This window comes from Condylura cristata, unplaced genomic scaffold, assembly GCF_000260355.1.
Source record: "Condylura cristata isolate star-nosed mole 26May11 unplaced genomic scaffold, ConCri1.0 scaffold00014, whole genome shotgun sequence".
Taxonomy (NCBI): Eukaryota; Metazoa; Chordata; class Mammalia; order Eulipotyphla; family Talpidae; genus Condylura; species Condylura cristata.
Genome location: NW_004567115.1, coordinates 38,433,774 through 38,452,110, shown reverse-complemented (window position 1 = coordinate 38,452,110; position 18,337 = coordinate 38,433,774). Strand labels below are relative to the sequence as shown.

Below are 18,337 nucleotides of genomic sequence, written 5' to 3'. Positions count from 1 at the left end.
AAGGGAAGTTGAAGACATGACCCAATGTGATCTTTCTATTAAGAATAAAAATGACTGAAATGGTTATGGAGCAAGACAAGTGTATACTGAAGGACTCTATGTTGGGGCATGGGTTGAAATAGTGAGTAATCTCATCGTTCAGTTATTCTCCATTATCCACAAATACATTGTCTACTCCAGCACCTTGTCAAGTAACTAAAGCCCACTAGCCCACATTTCTAGACCCATACTCTGTACTAGTTAAATCAGAATCTCTACAAGTTGTGTCTGGGCATGGGTATCTTCAAAAGTCATCTGGGTGAGTTGAATGGGCAACCAGCACTGAGAACTATTAGGATATCGCTACTTTATTATTGTTATTACTGAGAAGTATTATCTCATTTATTTGCTTCTTTTAAGATGAGAAAACGGATGCTCAGAAAGTATAAAAATCTTGCTTATGGTCTCACAGTCAGTGAAAATCTGAAGTTCCCTCGCGGTCTCTAGCTTTTTAGGTAAATCCGACCTGTACCCCACATGCCACTCCTGCAGGTAATTGCTCCTCTGCCTACTAGTTCTTGGCCATACTTTCTCCATGGAATTTTGGACAGTTGTGTCTAGGTAGTTTATCTATATGCACCTTTTCTTCTACTGACATATGAGTTTTTCAGGTGGTAGAAACCCATTAGATTCAATTACTTGACTCTTCTGCATTAAAACCACATACAGCACATTCTGCATTTGTAGATATTTATGAGATGCAGGAATATTCTGAACATGCCAACCAACACTTAATGGGCAGAAACACGTTTGTTAGAACAAAATTAAACAGGTTTTTATTTATATCAACTTTCCTATCGCACTTGGTTTAGCCTGGAAAAGGAAAACTAACCACCTTTCTAAAAGTTGAAATTTCAAACAGAGTTTATGTTAAAGTGATGTATTTTTGTAAGGTAAAGCCTGCAAATCTGAAGACTACTGACTAGCATTTTCCCACATAGGTCCACTTAGCATTTCTAGTTACAATGATCTTGATTCTAGGTGTGCTATGAATGGGAAGGAGGGAGGAGGGAGTGGGGAGAGGAACTGAGCGAGACTGGACATATTGGCATCAAATGTATACAATGATATTACATCATGTCCACAAAAGAAGCTTGCATTTTATTCCAAATTGAACCGTTTGTGAAAACAATGTATCGGCAACTTGGCAGTGATAGTAAATCACTTTCTGGGTGGTCCAGAAACGTGAAAAAGAAAGAAAGAGACTCTTTAGAATCTTCTTGTTAATAAAAAGAAAAGGTGCTGACTTGAAGATGTAAACTTTAAGTTTCATTTGGTGAAATTCCTAGGCTAGTTTTACATAGTGTTTGAAATAGCAAACTCTCCTTGAAACTGAAAAATCTACAGTTTAACTGTGTATTGTGTGAAGTATAGAAACTGCTGTCCTGCAAATTGTGGGTTTTGCAATCAATTGCTAATTTATCTGGAGGGTCTCTGGGGTTTGTTTTACCTCACTTCTTGTTTTTTTATTTATTTATTTCTTATGATACAAAAATGAAGCCAGGATGAGGAACTGGATTGTAAACAGTTATGGGAGGGGACCCCTTTGTCCTAAATTTTGTGGATTATAATTTCAGTTGGTGGAGAGTTACATTTGTAACTCTTCCAGGGAACAATCTAGGAGATTGCTGTAGTCTGCACTTGTAGCATTGAGGCAGGGAGAGGAGGGTAGAGCTTGGAGGAGAACAAGAAGTAGATTTCACGAACTTGAGGAATCGATGTCATTTATGGGACATTTGGTGGCATTGAGTACAGGCATTGGTATTTTTTATTTTTTGTATTCTTCATAACTGACAACTCAGTTAATAATGCAAAATTCTCACATATCTTAATCATGGACTATTTTTGAAGACAGAATCTGTAACTCTAAATAATAATATGTGAAAAGTACACAACATAGTGATTCACATTCAGCCTGTATTTACTCTATAACACGAATGATGTAAAGACACAGTATATGCCACTGAGAAGCCCCTACCCTCGCAGAGCATGAAATGTGTGGGATACAGATGGACTCAAACATCTGCGTGGTAGAAGACTATAGGTCAAAAGCAAGCTGCAGTAACCAAGTGGATGAAATGATTGTTTCTGGAAGAAAGCCAGGGGAGTGGTAGTTGAATGTTTTCCACAGCATAAAGGATGGTGGGTGGGTAGGAAGGGGAAGTGAATTCTGGAAAGAAATAATAGCAGGAGCAAAGGAATGTTAGAGAAATCATAAACTATCCAGGGCAGGGCACCACTGGCTGTGGAGTGGAAGAGAGAGGGCAGAGAGAAGGGACAGAGAGGGAGGGAATGAAGTTGGCAACTTGCCATGCTAAAGAACACACATTTTACTCATAAACTGGTGGCACCACTGAAGGATTCTTAAGGATGGGGAGGCTGAGGAAATCTTGCATTTCCCAGAGATCACTGGTAAGAATATGTGGGGTGAACCAACAGCCAGGTGTGATGTCATAACTTGAATCCAGACAGTAGGAGAGAGATGGAAAATGGCAGAGCATACAGACAAAGATGGTGAACAACCAAACGTATTCACTACCTTTTACATAATATAAAAGCTATAAAAGTAATAGAATAACTCTTAAATATGACACTGATTATTTTCTGATGTACTATCTTTAATGATTTTCTAAGCAAATTTTTATTCTTATCATTTCAGTAGAAATGGTCTCACTTGGGTATTCTCTAGGATTTTAATAAGTTGAAGTCGGGTCCTCCCTGGTGGCGCACTACGAGGCTAAAGCCACTTCAGCATGAGTTCGATCCCCGCCCGCCCCGGAGGTGACCACATGGTGCAGCAGACCTCTCCTGACCCGCCCGCTGCTCCCCTCAGCAGTGTACTTCAATGACCTGCCTGTTCTTCTTTCCCCTTTGTCTCTGGTGAAGGCTCTCATTGCCCCTGCACTTCTGGCCTGTAGCCCAGATCTGTATGCACAAATAAATATTTTTTTTTTAAAAGAAGTTGAAGTTTAGTAGGTTTTCAGTTATTCAAAAAATGCACCGCTTCTACTATTGGTGGTTATTGGGACATGTGGAATACAAAACTATTTTACCTTATCTGCTTTCCTTGTTGAATGAATTGAAATGAATAGTCCAAGAAATAATTACATGTGATCATGCACTGTTACTGATCAAGCATCAACATGAGTGATGCCACTTAATTATGAGTTCAAAAGTCAAATAAGACTTGTTTTCAGAGAGTAACTGTCATTACATCAAATGCATTTACCAATTGCCCCAAAACGTAAGTATTCCTTTAAAATAAACATTGCTTATAAACTCAACAACTCAAACTTTCAAACATAAGATTAATCATATTGAGATGTTACTGAGTAATAGTAACATATTTTGTAACCCACTTGAAGGATTTTGGTGACAAAGTTATTCCTGTAGGATTGACTATAAGTAAATTATCCTTTGTTAGGTTTGAAAAGCTTGTATCATTTCACATAAACAAGTGAAAACAATACTTCAGAAACTTTAAAAATATTTCTTAGTAGACATAATGGAAACTGTTTTCTTTGGTAAATCCATAAAAGGCATTGCTTGGTCCAGATCACTGAAGCATTTTCTGCTTAATTTACTTTGGAACATTTTTGAGGGTATGTTAAGTTTTCATGTCTCATAGAAAAACACGTGTCAGATATGTTTATATTTTGAAAAATGTAAAACAAAGCTTGAAATGCTCCGTGGCATGTAATTGTCTAATACATGTCTTGAGATCTTTCAAAAAGGCATCAGTTTCTAAATCTCTTAGTCATATAAAATAGAATTTAAAAGACATTACCCTATTCAAAAGTCTTTGTGAGTAAATCTATGTTGATAAACTTATATATATAAATACAGCAGAAGCAGTGATCAAGAAAAAAAAAAGCAATAAAGCATAATAAAAGTATGATAATCTGGAAGTTTGTGCATTTAAATTGGGTTTCATATGCTTTTCTATCAAGGCCAATAAGTTAGAAGATAAAATTAGCAGACCAATTAGAAATTTATGAATAGAAAACAAAACCTGAAGTGTTTCTTTTTCCTAATTGGACAGTACTTTAAAGAACACTAAGTAAGGAATGCTTGACTCTCCTATGAAAGCATTTTGTCAGAGTTACCACACTGCAGGAGGACTTTCCAACAGGTAAACTTATCTTTGCAGTTTCAGTAATAGGTGTTGATTCCTAAGCCAAGTTCCCTGCTTTGAAAAATATTTATTTAAAATACACATTAGTAATATTTTCCTGTCTGGGCTGATAGGAGCAATTCCAACTTGGGGTCCCAGGCTGCCCTGCCATCACCTTCCCTCAGAAGTTCCCCCTCAGACAAGAAAGGCTCTTAGATGCCTGTCGAGTTCCAAGAACAACAGCCAGTGTCCTTCACCTCTACCGACCGGGACCCCACCCCTTAGAGCTGAGGGGAGGCGGAGAGTGGAGGGCGGGGAGGTGCCCCTCACAGTCTAGCCCTCGCTAAGCACGGGAAATCGCGCTGTCACTTCCTCGGCAAGTTTTGGGGGCCAAGAGGATGCAGACAGAGACCACGGGGGTTGGCGTGGGTAACCTCCAAGCTGCTCTGCACCCCCCAAACCTCAGTTTGCCAAGCTGCTCCGGCCGCTGGACCAGTGTTACGCACCCACCCTGCGCACCCCGGCAGCCGCCCGCTCTCTGCCCAGGGGCACCCGCTGGACGCCGCAGCCCGGGACTTGGAGCAAAACAACTCGCAACACCTACCCTGGTGATGATCAAAGGCTGGTTGAAGTCTATGCCCCCCGAGAGTCTGAAGCCCCAGGGCGCAGGGCCCGGGAGGACCACGTTCTGGGGCATGGTGGCTCCAGGTGCAGCCTCCCTCGCGTGGGGGCGCTTTGGCGCTCAGGGACTGGGCGCAACGAGGGACGGCGGGGTGCGCGGTGAGGGTCCCGGAGGGGACAGCCCACTGTGCTCCCGGGGCAGTGTCCTCGCCCGGACCTCGCCCGCGCGGGAGCTTTATCCCGCTCCCCGGTGACGTCACCGCCTGCCCTCCCCCCGCCCCCTCCCACCCAGGAGAGCTCCAACTTTGGAAGAAAGCGCCGTGCCAGGCCCGCGGGACATCCCAGGCTCCCCGCTGGGTGCAGCCTCTAGACCTCGCTGCAGGCGGCGCACCGCAGGGGCTTCGGGTTACAGCTTCCTTCACTCTCTTAAAGCAACACCTGTCTGTCCGTTTATCCTCCACTTGGGGCTCAGCAGTGCACAGCGGCGTCAAGTTAACAGAGTTAAACCATAGCCTCAGTGCTTTCCCTTAAAATGCATCACAAGCATCACCCATACGATTAGCTCCTGAGCCGTTCTGATCGCGCTCTTTTTGCGTTTGGCTGTGTGTCGCTGGCTGGGTTTCTCAGCCTCCCTAAGCCTGACTTTTCTCTGCGGTGACACAGAGATAATTCTTGTGACTTATCTGGTAGGATTACCCTGAAAGTTAAACGCACTGCTTTTGCACAGAGCCTGGCACGGCCTAAGTAACAATAGATATTAAGCGTTTCTGTAATTAAGTACCAATGTTAGGGGAATGATGTTGGTGGGTCTGGCTGTGTACCGAGTTGAAGAGTAACAGCCGCCACCCCAAAAGTGAGAGCAAGCAAGTGTGGAATTATTGAAGCAAGAGGATAGAACTCCTGGCAGCCGAGGGGTCAAGAGAGATGCGGATTTACTCCAGCCCTGTCTGACTACCGGCTGGCAGACTGCCTGCTGTCCAGTGTGCCAGACTATTGATTAGGTACCAGATGCAGTAAAATTCTTCCATTTTCCAGGGAGCTGTTTTTTTAACTTCTATTCCAATATTGTTTAAATCACTGTCCTGTGTCTTAGCCTTACCCATGCCCCAATTTCTCCTGGTCTGTTTCTCTCATGTAGGGTTACCTATAAATTTTTGGGTATGCATACTGTACACACACACACACACACACACACAACAACAACAAACACAAACATAGTCAAACGTTGTTTTTAAATGGAAGGAATCTAAAGTGAAAATGTTTAGGCAAAGAAATTTCCAAGCCAATGAATGCTTATATGAGTAGATAACACATCACTGTACTCAAACTATACTCTAATTTTGACTGGGGTAACTGCCACAGACCTCAAATTCAATCTCTAACCTTATGTGTTTGTGTGTGTGTGGTTTTTAAAAAAGATTTATTTATTTATGCGTACAGAACTAGAGTACAGTCCAGAAGGGCAGGGGCAGTGAGGGGATTCACCAGAGACAGAGAGAGGAGCAGAACAGGCAGGTGGACTGAAATACACTGATGAGGAGAACAGTGGGTGACACAGGAGAGGTCTGCTGCTCCATATGGGTCACCTCCAGGGCCGGGGATTGAACTTCTACTGAAGAGGCTGTGGCTCACTTCATAGTGCTGTGCTTTAGCAAGTTGTGCCACCAGGGAGGGCCCTCTAGCCTTATGTTTTTTTTTTTTTTTTTAAAATTTATTTATTATTTATGCATACAGAACTGGGGTACAGGCCAGAGGCTCAGGGGCGGTGAGAGTCTTCACCAGAGACAGAGTGGGGAGCAGAACAGGCAGATCGACGAAGTACACTGCTGAGGGGAGCAGCGGGCAGGTCAGGAGAGGTCTGCCATGCCATGTGGTGTCCTCCGGGGCAGGCGGGAATTGAACTCATGCGGAAGCGGCTTTAGATTCTCAGTGCTGTGCTTTAACCCGCTGCGCCACCAGGGAGGGCCACTAGCCTTATGTTTTTGACGTATGTTTTGAGGCGAGTATGACAGAGACCTAGGATCCTGGGCTGTCGATGTGGATACTGCAGCAGAACCAGGGTGCCCATGGGGTGCAGCTAAGGTGCTCCAAGTGGAGCCTGCCTGCATGAAACTGCACTGAGGAAAGGGGATGGCTGGATGGGTGCTCACTGAATACCTCTGGGTCCCAGGTGCTATGTGACTGCCCTGCTTGTGCAATCTTATTTCATCTGCATCACCAGGGATCAGCTTGCTATTATTATTTCCTTTTTTTTTTTTTTTTAGGTGAGGAATAGCTTGCAGAATAGTAAATTTGTTTGTATAGGGTCGCACAGTGAGTAAGTGGTAGCATTGAGAGTGCAAACCTGGATCAGCCTAATGGCAGTGTCTGCCTAAAAAAGGCAGAAAGGTAGGAAGTCTGGTAAAGTCTTGTAATCTTAGTGTGGAATCAAGGATTTCTGGTATTATACTCCAAAGAGAGAAGAAAAGAAGTAAAAGAGAAGTATATAGAACGCTTAAAAAAATCCATGAATGGGCCCTCCCGGGTGGCTCAGTGGGTTAAAGCACAGCACTAAGAAGCTAAAGCCACTTCAGTATGAGCTCGATCCCTGCCCCAGAGGTGACCCACATGGCATGGGAGACCTCTCCTGACTTGCCCCCTGTTCCCCTCAGCAGTGTGCTTCATTGATCTGCCTGTTCTGCTCCCCACTCTGTCTCTGGTGAATCCTCTCTCCGCCCCTGCACCTCTGTTTGTACCCCAGTTCTGTATATAGAAATAAATATTTAAAAAAAGAAATCCATGAATGCTATGGCACTATTGGTCCAGGAGAGCAAAATCACAATCTACTTTGCTTAGAGTAGTTGTGTGCAAGTTCTTTAATAGTGATGGAAAAAGAGAAAAGAGATCCAGGAAGCTGTAAGCAAAGGGAACCAGCCTGGAGATAGTGTCACTCACAAAAGCAGGATTGGGGCTGCTTTGCCCTCTCAGTAAAATAAATACAAGTCCCAGGGCTGGTTTTACTTTTCTGGTCCCAAACATTTTCCTGTGCCCCACCTATGTTAGGTCAGCAGGGAAATCCTATGTTCTTGTTGACTTTGCCTTTTTGGGCTGACTACCTGATTGGAAAGCATGATTCCCCCTTTCACTGGCTGTGCCTGCCAGAAACAAACACACATATATCAAGTCAGAATATAAGTCAGACAATTGTTTACACCTTACTCCATAAGGTGACTTATATCTCCAACCAATTATAATCACTCTTTGCCAGGGATCTTGGTTTCACTTAGATGTAGCTGCATCTATGTAACATCACTGCATACCTGGTGAGCTCTTAAAGCTTTGCAGAATGTACAGAAAGTAGGCCCAGGGACAGTCAGTTTCCTTTTCTTGCTATTCCCTAAGGTCAACAGGTTCAGAAGTGACAAGATCTGGGTGAAAACAGCTGTCAGGGAGTATTCTAGAGAAGCAGGGACCCTAGCCATATTACTCCTAAAGATTCTGTTTTAGTTTGGATACTGCTTTAAGGGGATCTTTTCTAAAGACGTGGTTCTTTATTTTCTTTTAATATTTTAAGGACTGTGTACAACCCCATAAATATTGCTGCCATGATTATTAATGTAATCCACTTTTAGAAGTCCTTTAATGTTTTCTTTTTGGAAGAGGGTCAGAAAATTATTCATTCTACTCTCATTTGACTGGAAAAATTTTCTGAAAGTTGACACTGTCAACAATTTGTTGATTCTTAATTCTATGACTTTGGCCTTGGACTCCATTTTATTTTCTGATCAGATTTTGCTAGAAGTCCACAGGAACATATACAATTCAACCCGTGTGAAACTAGACCCATCATTCTCTTTACTTATTCCAAACTGACTTCCTGATCTCTGTGCCATTCAACTCCCACACTCTCCCAGACTCTAGGTCAGATGCTGTAATTCTCCTCTTCCTTATTTCCTGATGAGCAAATATCTCTATTACCGTGACGTTTTAAATCTTTTCTGTTCATTTGTTCATTCCTTCAGTAGACATTTGTTGGGTGTCTGTGACATGGCAGGCACATCCTGGCTCCATTGTGCTTGCTGTGTGGTCTTAGGCAAGTAGTTATTCATCTTCATTAAAGTGATGATGATAGTACTTGTCTTCTAGAGTTACTTTGAGACTTATGTAAGTGAAGGCATATAAAATACTTGGTACTGTGTTTGGCTCATGCTAAAGGCATATAAATAATTTGCTATTATTGTTAGTAGAGTTCATAGTATAGTAAGTAATTGGAGAGGGAGAAGGAGACAGAGAGAGAGAGGTGGGGGAGAAAGAGAAACAGAGAGAGAGAGACAAAGACAGAGAGACAGAGAGAGAGAGAGAGAGATTGGACATGGAAATCTAGAGCTCTGGGTCTGGGCTTGAGGTGAATATTTTAGAGCTATAGTAGAACCTGTAGTTCTGACTATTCAATAGTTTCACAAACTGGTTACAAATTCTTTGATATCCCCCTTTCAAGAGGTGGGGGGTTTGGTCCCTTCTACTGTACTTGTGAAGGTGTGGGATGCTTACAACTCCAATAAATGCAGTGAAGTGAGATCATGTGACACCCAAGTTTGGGTCAGGAAACATGATGTGAGTCCAATCCTTGGGTCTGCAGCCCTGACACGTTAAAGGTCTGAGGTGCCAAGCAGTGAGCACTCCCAGCTTCCTGGAGATATCACGTGTGGGTACTACTACCTGTCACCCGGAACCAGGCACCATTAGCGCCAATAGGGTGAGCACAGACCCTTTCCTGCCCTCACAGACGTCACTCTAAGTTCTCACATCTCAGGCCCATGTGTTGCTGAGTAGAGGAGTCACCCCCTCACTCTCCTCATGCACCCCCCCTTTCCCATTTAACACATGGCATCTATGAACACAATAAGATGGTTTTTCAAAATTCTGGAGTTTTGGATAATTTGTTACTCAGCAAAAGTGACAATGATGGGGTGAAATCATCCAATGAAATTAGGTTTGTACAGAGGCTAATGATTAAACCTGGAGAAACAGCAGCAACGGTGATTTTTTAAGGAGCAGGACACTAAGAGATGGTAGAAGATGGTTTTTCTCTCCTAACACATTTAAGAAAACTGTGAGAGTGATTGTATAGAAAGCCATGTGAGGAGAAAAACCCAGGGAGAGAAGGTAGATCTCACAGGAGGGAAGGCCACAAGGTTTGTTCATTGTGACAATACAAGGTCCCAGAGTCGTGTCAAAGGAAAAGGAAAGATAGGAACAGACTACCAGGGTTTGAGGAACAGTAGAGAGGAGCTGAGTATAGCTAATTTATTAAGGGACTTTGCTAGTAGAAGGAAGAGGGGTACCTAGGATAGTCAGCTACGGTGAGGTATCACAAGAGAAAAGAGATTTTTGAGGGGGAGCTTAGTGATGTTGGCTGAAGTCACAGGAAGAAGATGCTGAAGAACCAAGAGGGATGTGGACGAGGCAACATGGCAGGATTGGCATGAGGTGATGGTGTGGTCTCTAAGAAGACAGACTCCTCTTCTTCCGAGAGTGGAGGGAGTGCCCATAAATGGAGGCATGTTCAGTAGTCCCCTCTTATTATTATTATTTTTTTAAAGATTTATTTGTGCATACAGAACTGGGGTACAGGCCAGAGGCTCAGGGGCGGTGAGAGGCTTCACCAGAGACAGAGTGGGGAGCAGAACAGGCAGATGGACGAAGTACACTGCTGAGGGGAGCAGAGGGCGGGTCAGGAGAGGTCTGCCATGCCCTGAGGTCACCTCCAGGGCAGGCGGGATCGAACTCATGAGGAAGTGGCTTAGTGCTGTGCTTTAACCCACTGCGCCACCAGGGAGGGCCAGTCCCCTCTTATTTTAAGGGGACCCTTTGTGGATGGCTGACATGTCAGATAGGTAGTACGGGAGTCTAAATCTCAGTCGAGATCCCTATCTACACTATGTTTTTCCTGTCTATACTTACTTACGATTAGGTTTAAATTATAAATTAGGCACAGTAAAAGACTAACAACAGCACCTAATAATACAATAGAACAATCACAACACATACTGTAACAAAATTTATGTGAGTGTAGACATCTATTTCATCATTACCTCTATTACCTATCAGTATAGTTACCTATCTACTACCTACTATCTATCAGTTACATTTTTGCCTATTTTTAATCTCTCATTTGATCTCAAGTAAGTGAAACCTTGGTAGGTGAAAGAATGGATAGAGAGCTGGGAAGACTACTGTATAATATTTAGTTCTCTTCATTTTAAGTTCTACCTGCTTTTTTAAGTCCTAAGTGACATCTCTTGGTAGTAACAGGTATCCTGAGATTGCCTTCTTGCCAAAAATCCCCACTTTTTTTTTTTTTTTAGCTTAAAACTATGGCCAGATTGAAACATTGGCCTTTTTTGGTTAAGAAACTGCATAGTGGGCCATCCCTGCTGGTGCAATGGGTTAAAGCACAGCACTAAGAAGCTAAAGCCACAGCAGCATGAGTTCCATCCCAGCCCCAGAGGTGACCCACATGGCGTGGAAGACCTCTCCTGGCCCCACCTGCTGCTCCCCTCAGCAGTGTACTTCATCGATCTGCCTGTTCTGCTCCCCACTCTGTCTCTGGTGAAGCCTCTCACCTCCCTTGCCCCTCTCGCCTGTACCCCAGTTCTGTATGCATCAATTAAAAAAATCTTAAAAGAAAGCAAGAAACTGCATAGCATTTCCTTGCTAAGAGAGAGCCTGTCTTTGCTAATGATGGCTGTGGGGGCCTCAGGCTCAAGCTCAAGGCACCTGGCAAGTGGGAGCCTACTCTCTTTCCCAAATTGTTTTCTATTATTTTAACCATTGTTAAACAATTCCTCCCTTCCTCCCTCCTTCCCTCTCTCACTCCCTTCCCTTCTTCCTTCTCTCCTCTCTTCTTTTTGTCAGTCTTTAAGGGAAGAGCACATGTTTGTTTAAGTCTACAATTCCTTAGTCAAGTGGGTCTCAACATTGATGAGATTTTAAGAAGTTAGGTACTTATCAGAAAAGCAAATTCTTGGACTTCACTCTTAAGAGACTTGAATTTGGTTGTTTGGGTCAAAATTCATTGTGGGTGGTCTGTAGACAGCACATTAAGAAACTAATTAACACATAGAAGAGTAACTTCCTATACTTGCATACTTTGTCTTTATCTGTATTTTCTTTCTTTCTGGAATGTTTTTTTTCCCTCAGTCACATCCCACTCTCTTTCTTTCTTTCTTTTTTTTTTTTTGGAAAAACTTTTTTCACCATCTATATCTACACCAATATTTCTCTTAATTCTTTTCTAGTTCATGTATGGTGACTTTGAACTTAGTTATTCTCCAGCTTAACCAAGCACTTGGCAAAATAATGGGGTTAAACAAAACAAGAAGGCAGAGCTCTGAATTTTGAGAGGCATAATCATCTTACAATGATGACTTTTTCAAGAGGCTATTTTTGAATTCCCAACCAGTTAGTGGACTCCTCCAGGGTAGAGGCTGTATTTTTTTGAATTCTGCTGTACCCACCATCCTTTGTCATAGGTAGAAAACAAATTTTGGTTTTGAGATCTGTTGGAAGGGGAGAGTTAAGTTTTCTGTCCCAGCTCCCTCTTCTACAATAGTTTGACCAAGAAGCACCATCTTTCCCAACTGCTGTTATGTCCATTGTCTACAGTTTCATCTCCCCGTGCTTCACCTTGGTTTTCCTGTATTTGCATATGCTTGCTGGTTTGACTGTGCAAAGCAACTGATCCAAGTTGCCTGGGCAGCCAGCCAGCCCTCCCAAGCCCTTCCATGCATTGTGTCTGCTTCCTCTTTGGTAAAAGTCTGTGTGATTTTCATGCTTTGGGGGATTTGGGCCCTTGTGAAATCTCTTCTGGGGAATTAGCCACACTGAATTCCATGCTTTGTGTCTGTCCTCCATGCTGGCAAGAATCTATATTGTTTCATTCCCACGTCATTACACTCCTTGGGACCCTGTGATGGTTCAGCTCAAGTTCATTTGGTATTCTCTGAACTATCACTGAGTTTCCCCACTACTTGTATTGAATTAACTAATAATAATCAAAGGAATCATTTGTATGCTGGGAAACATGGAATGAGACATTGTGGGCTAAGTAGCAAGAGAATGTCTCTTGGTCACCAGCTTCTGTTCCTGCTGGTGGCTGCCATTGTAGTGCTAGTACCTTTCAAAGTAGCAGAGTTGAGGAGAGAAAGAAGGAGGGGGAACAGGTGAGATTTGAATGTGTTTTCCCATTGAAACAGTTTCCATGGGGCAACTCCATCCCTATTAGATTGTCTTCTGGGTTGACTTCATGCTGAGTGAAGACATGTTGCTTCCTGTCAATGGCAGGTTGAGAAAGATGCTACCATGATGTGCTGAGCATTTAACATACTAATTATTTCTAATTCTTTAGGATACAGAAACTGCTAGAAGATAAGGCATTTAAGGTCTTACCCTGGTAAATGGCAGAACTAGATTCAACCTAAATCTGCTCCTTACTGTCAGTTCCTGATTCTCCTCTTAGTCCCTCTTGCCTCTTGACACACATGCTGAGATTGGTTGACCCCAGAGTACTCCCAATGATCTCCAGAAACTGCTTAGTTTAATGCTTTCTGTTGATTGAGAAGCCAGTGTCTTTATGTGTACTGAAGTTTTGTTTTCCCTGGAGACTGAAGTAGAGTCAGAACACGGTAGGAAAGGACCACTTAGAAGTTTGATCTCACTCACTGAATCCTGTTCACAGGATCACAGGGTCTGCCTAACCGTGTCTTGGGAAATGAAAGATCTACCCTTCAGTTGAATGGTATTTACCATGATAGGTGACCTGCCCTCTGATTCTCTCTAGATGTACCTTCCTTTTTTTTTTTTTTTTTTAATCAGAAGAGCCAGTATGCATATCTCTAGTAGAAACACATCTGAACCCTTTCTTCAGTAACAGAGACCATGTGCTTCTATTTGGAATCCGCTTATCATCGCTATAAAAACATTTCAGATGAGAGCGGAGTGCCTGGGAGACCTGGGGAGCCGTGCAGGGAGCTCTGGGTTTGGATGGCTGGATGCCTGACCGTGGTTTAGCTGCTCTGGCAGTTGGAAGTGAAGCACTAATGCTAGACTTTAATTTCTCACAGATGCCTGGCCATGCCCCTGAGCACTTCCACCTGTTTCACTACTGGGATCCATGGCTGGTCTCTCAACAAATGAAATGTGTGTGTGCTGTGCGTGACATGTCACCTACGTCATATTAGTGGTATATTGTTTTATTGAAAAAAATCCTTAAGGTTAAAAATGGGGATAATAGCCAATAACTAAGAGCTTTTGATAGTCCACATTTAACTTATAGGAAACATCCTATTTTAGAATAATGGGCTCAGCTTCCTCTGATGTGGGAGACATCAGAAATGAAGGGAATATAAGCACTTCTGTCCTGTTATTGCTCTTTGTCTGTTGACCTGGGAGGAAATGGACATTTTAGGTTTGAAATGACCAAGTGGTAGTCGGGAAAGTTTTCTCTCCCAGGAAAGGGACAGACCCTTGCTTATGCCCTTGGAATATGGAAATCACTGAGTTTTAGACATAGAGTTGGATGTTTATGGTAACATTTAAAATCAAACTCAGAGAAGACTCTGAGTGTAAAGTCATTCATCTTGTATTCTGTCATACCGGGACCTTTGAGATTTTCTCTGTCTATGTGTGTGGTCCCTCTTACTTCCTTCATAAGGCTCCTCTTATAATTGCCTGTAAATGTCAGTGATTCTCAGTCTCATCCCTTGTTTTGGGATTCCATTGTGTGGTTTCATTAAAAGGCATGACTTTTTTATACTTAAAAATTATAGTCTGCTTCTCCCAATCACTTCTGTATCTGATTATGCATTTATAAATTTAAGCATATATTGCTAGATGCATTTCTATAAAGTGCATTTCCCGCCCAACTTTTTCAATCAACAAACCTCAAATTCAACTTTACCGAAATCTAAATCCGCACTTCTTTCCCTTATTCTCTAAATTCTTTCCCTTCCTCACCACTCTGTTCCACTAGGAGGGCTATTATAATGGCCATTCAAACCGAAAACCTTAGCCTTGTCCTCTATTCCACTCCTGAGCCTTGCCAAATATATGACCAGCTACTCACTGGGCCTCCTGGATTACCAGTTCTTGCATTTAATGCCTTATTGCCAAGTCCATGCCTTTCCTTCATTCACCTACGGCTCCTTCTGGGATGACTAGCAGTTTCTTTCTACTCCTTGCCTTTAGTTTCACCCCCTCTGACTGATTCTTCATACTGCTGCCAATGTCATATTTTCTATATTGTGAATGTAATCATATCCACGCCTACTGTGTGTTTAAGGTTTCACAGAGGCTCCCCAGTAGTTTCCAGGATAAATAGTAAACCCCTTAGCTTAGCTCAGAGCTTCTGGTCTTCCTCAAACTACATCGTTAGCCCCATCATCTGCATTCTTTGATCAGCTGCCCGAAAGGGTATCTCACAAGCTTTCTATAGTCAACAGAACTGATTGACCTTCTTAAAGTTTACAAATTCTTCATCATGATATCTCTTTGGCTTGGGAATCTTTTATTCAATGATTTACTCAGCAAATGTCAAGTGTTTATTCTGTGCTGAGTGTAGTCCAGTTATTAGGGACACACAGTTGACATGGACATGAAAGAGAAGGGGCCTGGTCTCACGAAGCTTACATTTTAGCGGGAGAGCAAAAGAAACAGTGAATTATAGCTAGTCTGGAATTTATGATGGCAATAAATTGGGGTGATGAGATCATAAGCGGTAAAGTAGATGTGGGTGTTTGGGGGGACTTCTTTAGATAGGGTTCTCTGGGAAGCTTTTCCTAAGGAAAGCTATTTGAACAGACCTCTTAGCTAAAAGGGAATAGCGATGAAATCTGGTCAATAGCAGATATTCAGGCCTGAATCCCGAATACTGTTACTATTTTCAGAGGACATTAAGATGAGTGTGGAGACAGAAGGAGAGCATTGTAGAAGATGGGATAAAGTGGTAGACTCAGGGCCTCCCTGGTGGTGCAGGGGTTAAAATCTCAGCATTATCAAGCTATTGTCAGCCATTGCAACATGAGTTCGATCCCTGGCCAGGGGGGTGACCCACATGGTGCAGCAGACCTCTTGTGCCCTCAGCAGTGCATTTCAGTACATCCACCTGTTAAACTCCTCACTCTGTCTCAGGTGAATCCTCTCACTCCCCACACCTCTGGCCTACACCCCAGTTCTTGTATGCATAAAAAAGCAAATCTTTAAAAAAAAAAATAGAGGTAGACCTGCAGCAAATAATGTTAGACCTTACAGGCTGTGGCTAGTCTAGTTTTTATTTTAACAAGGGAGTGATATGTTCAGATTTATATATTTAAAGGATTATTCTAAATAATAAGTGTTAGCAGGAGCTAGAGAAATTGGAAGCTTCTGGTATAACTGGTGGGAAGGTAAAATTCTGCAGCCACTATGAAACTGATTTGAAGATTTTTCATTAAGTTACTTCATAGAGTGACCATACGGTCCAGCAATGTTACTCTTAGAGTATGTCCAACACAATTGAAAACAGATGTTCAAGCAAAAAACTGGATATAAATGCTCACAGAAGCACCATTTGAATAGCCAAAAGGTCTCAATGAATTATGGTAAAGGACCATGGGTGTCTTGGTGGTGGGAGTGGTGTAGTAATATACATTTGAAGAGACATGACTCTACACCTCTGCATCATGCACAGTGTTTTAAACCAGTGTGACAATTTAAAAAAAAAAAATAGTCAAAGGTCAGAAGCAACCCAAATACCCATCAATCAATGAACGAATAAACACAGTGTGATGGAATATTTAAAAATTATTTTACTTATATATATTTTATATTAGGAGTTGTTTCCATAGAATTTCCACCACCAATTCACCCATGAGCCATCACCATAGTCCCTTGCACTCTTCCTGCCTTCATTTTGATCCTTCTCCCGCCCTCTCCCCTGTAGAATGACTGACTTATAGTTCTATTTGATTCCACTTTATTCCTTTTATAAGTGAAACCATCTGATATTATTCTTTTTCCTTCTGACTGAGCACAATCCCTTCTAGCTCCATACATGTTGCTGCAAATGGCCTGAATTTTTATCTTTTTGATGACTGAATACTATGCCACCATACAATGGAATATTACTCAGCCATAAGGAGAAGGCAGTACTGACACATACTACAGCATGGATGGACCTTGAAAACATGACATGAAATAAACCAGGCACAGAAGAGGCATATTGTATAATTCATTTATATGAATATCCAGAATAATAAAATTCATTGAGAAAAAGCAGATTAATTATTACTAGGGGCCAGGCTGCAAGAGAACTGAGAGTGACTACTTAACGGGGCTAGGATTTCCTTCTAGGGTGATGAAGAGATTCTGGAACCAGACAGTGGTAATCTTGCACAACATCATGAATGTGTTTAATGCCACTGAACTGTAGACTTTAAAATGATTAATGTGGTAAGTTTTGTATTCTGTTTATTAGTCAGCTTCGGCTTTCATAACATGATGCCACAGGAAGAGTGACTGAAATAAATATCAGCCTCATAATTCTGGAGGCTGGAAAATCCAAAATCAAGGTTCCATGAGGGTTGCCACCCTAAGCTTACTCCTTGGTTGAGGTCACCTTCTTGTGTGCTCACACAGCCTTCCTTGGGGGACTTGGGAGCTAGCAAGCAGTACCCTTGGTACTGGTGTCAACACTTATAATGACACTAATAGTCCACCAGCTCAGGACCTCATGGCCTCACTTAACTTGCATTACTTCTTTACCCTAAGTGAAGTCACACAGGGGGTTAGCAATTCAATATGTGAATGGAGGCACAAATATTTCAGTGTATAGAATTCTATGTATTGTACCACCACAAGCTATTATTCTGGCTGCTAAATTGAGCACAGACTAGTGAAAGCAAGGAAACTAATTAAGAAACAATTGCAGTAATTTAGATGAGACACAATGGTGGTATGAAATTCAGAATGTATTGAAGGGGAGTTCTTAGACTTCACCCTTCTTATTCTCATGTTCAGAGACTTCTCTAATAGAACATTCTTGGCTTCTCACCCAACCCCTTACTCCTCGTGATTCCTAATTGGTATTTAAAAAGCCATCTGCCCACATTCCTTAGTTGGGTGGAGCTACTCTACTAACAAACTGTAAGGATTGGGGAGTCTGTGCCCTTTTGACCCTCTCCTCTCAGGCTCAGTGTGAAACAGTAATCTTGTTCTGCGGACCCAGGTCTTCTCCCTGGAGCACTCAGTGCCCAGGCTGGGGTGGGGTGAAGTGAGGGGCAGAGTACCAGCAAGCTCACCTGGCCACACAGCAGATCTGTTTCTCTAATCAGCTCCAACATAATGAGGGTGATGTTCCTGTTCCCCTTTCCTGGCGCCCTCAGCCTACTGCCCTCAGCCTGCTGCACAGTCTCAGCCTCAGCACGAATTTCTCCGGGAAGCACCCGGGGACCTTCTGCACTGCACTGTGGGCCATGTGCCTTTCCTCTCTTCTCACAGGACCACGGGCACTCCCCTAGCTTAGCACATACCAAAGTGTTCTGCAAT

At 42.6% G+C, this 18,337-nt stretch overlaps 1 protein-coding gene across 3 annotated transcripts in view; it reads right to left on the bottom strand.

Annotated features, from left to right (window-relative positions):
- PDLIM3 (PDZ and LIM domain 3) overlaps positions 1-4,975 on the bottom strand; it is a 31,839-nt gene extending 26,864 nt beyond the window's left edge. For all 3 annotated transcript variants that reach the window (XM_012724980.1, XM_004682363.2, XM_004682362.2), the window contains exon 1: positions 4,758-4,975. In XM_012724980.1, the coding sequence (XP_012580434.1) occupies positions 4,758-4,850 (93 nt within the window). In that variant the 5' untranslated portion in view covers positions 4,851-4,975. The remainder of the gene's footprint in view (positions 1-4,757) is intronic.
- Positions 4,976-18,337: the final 13,362 nt, after the last annotated feature.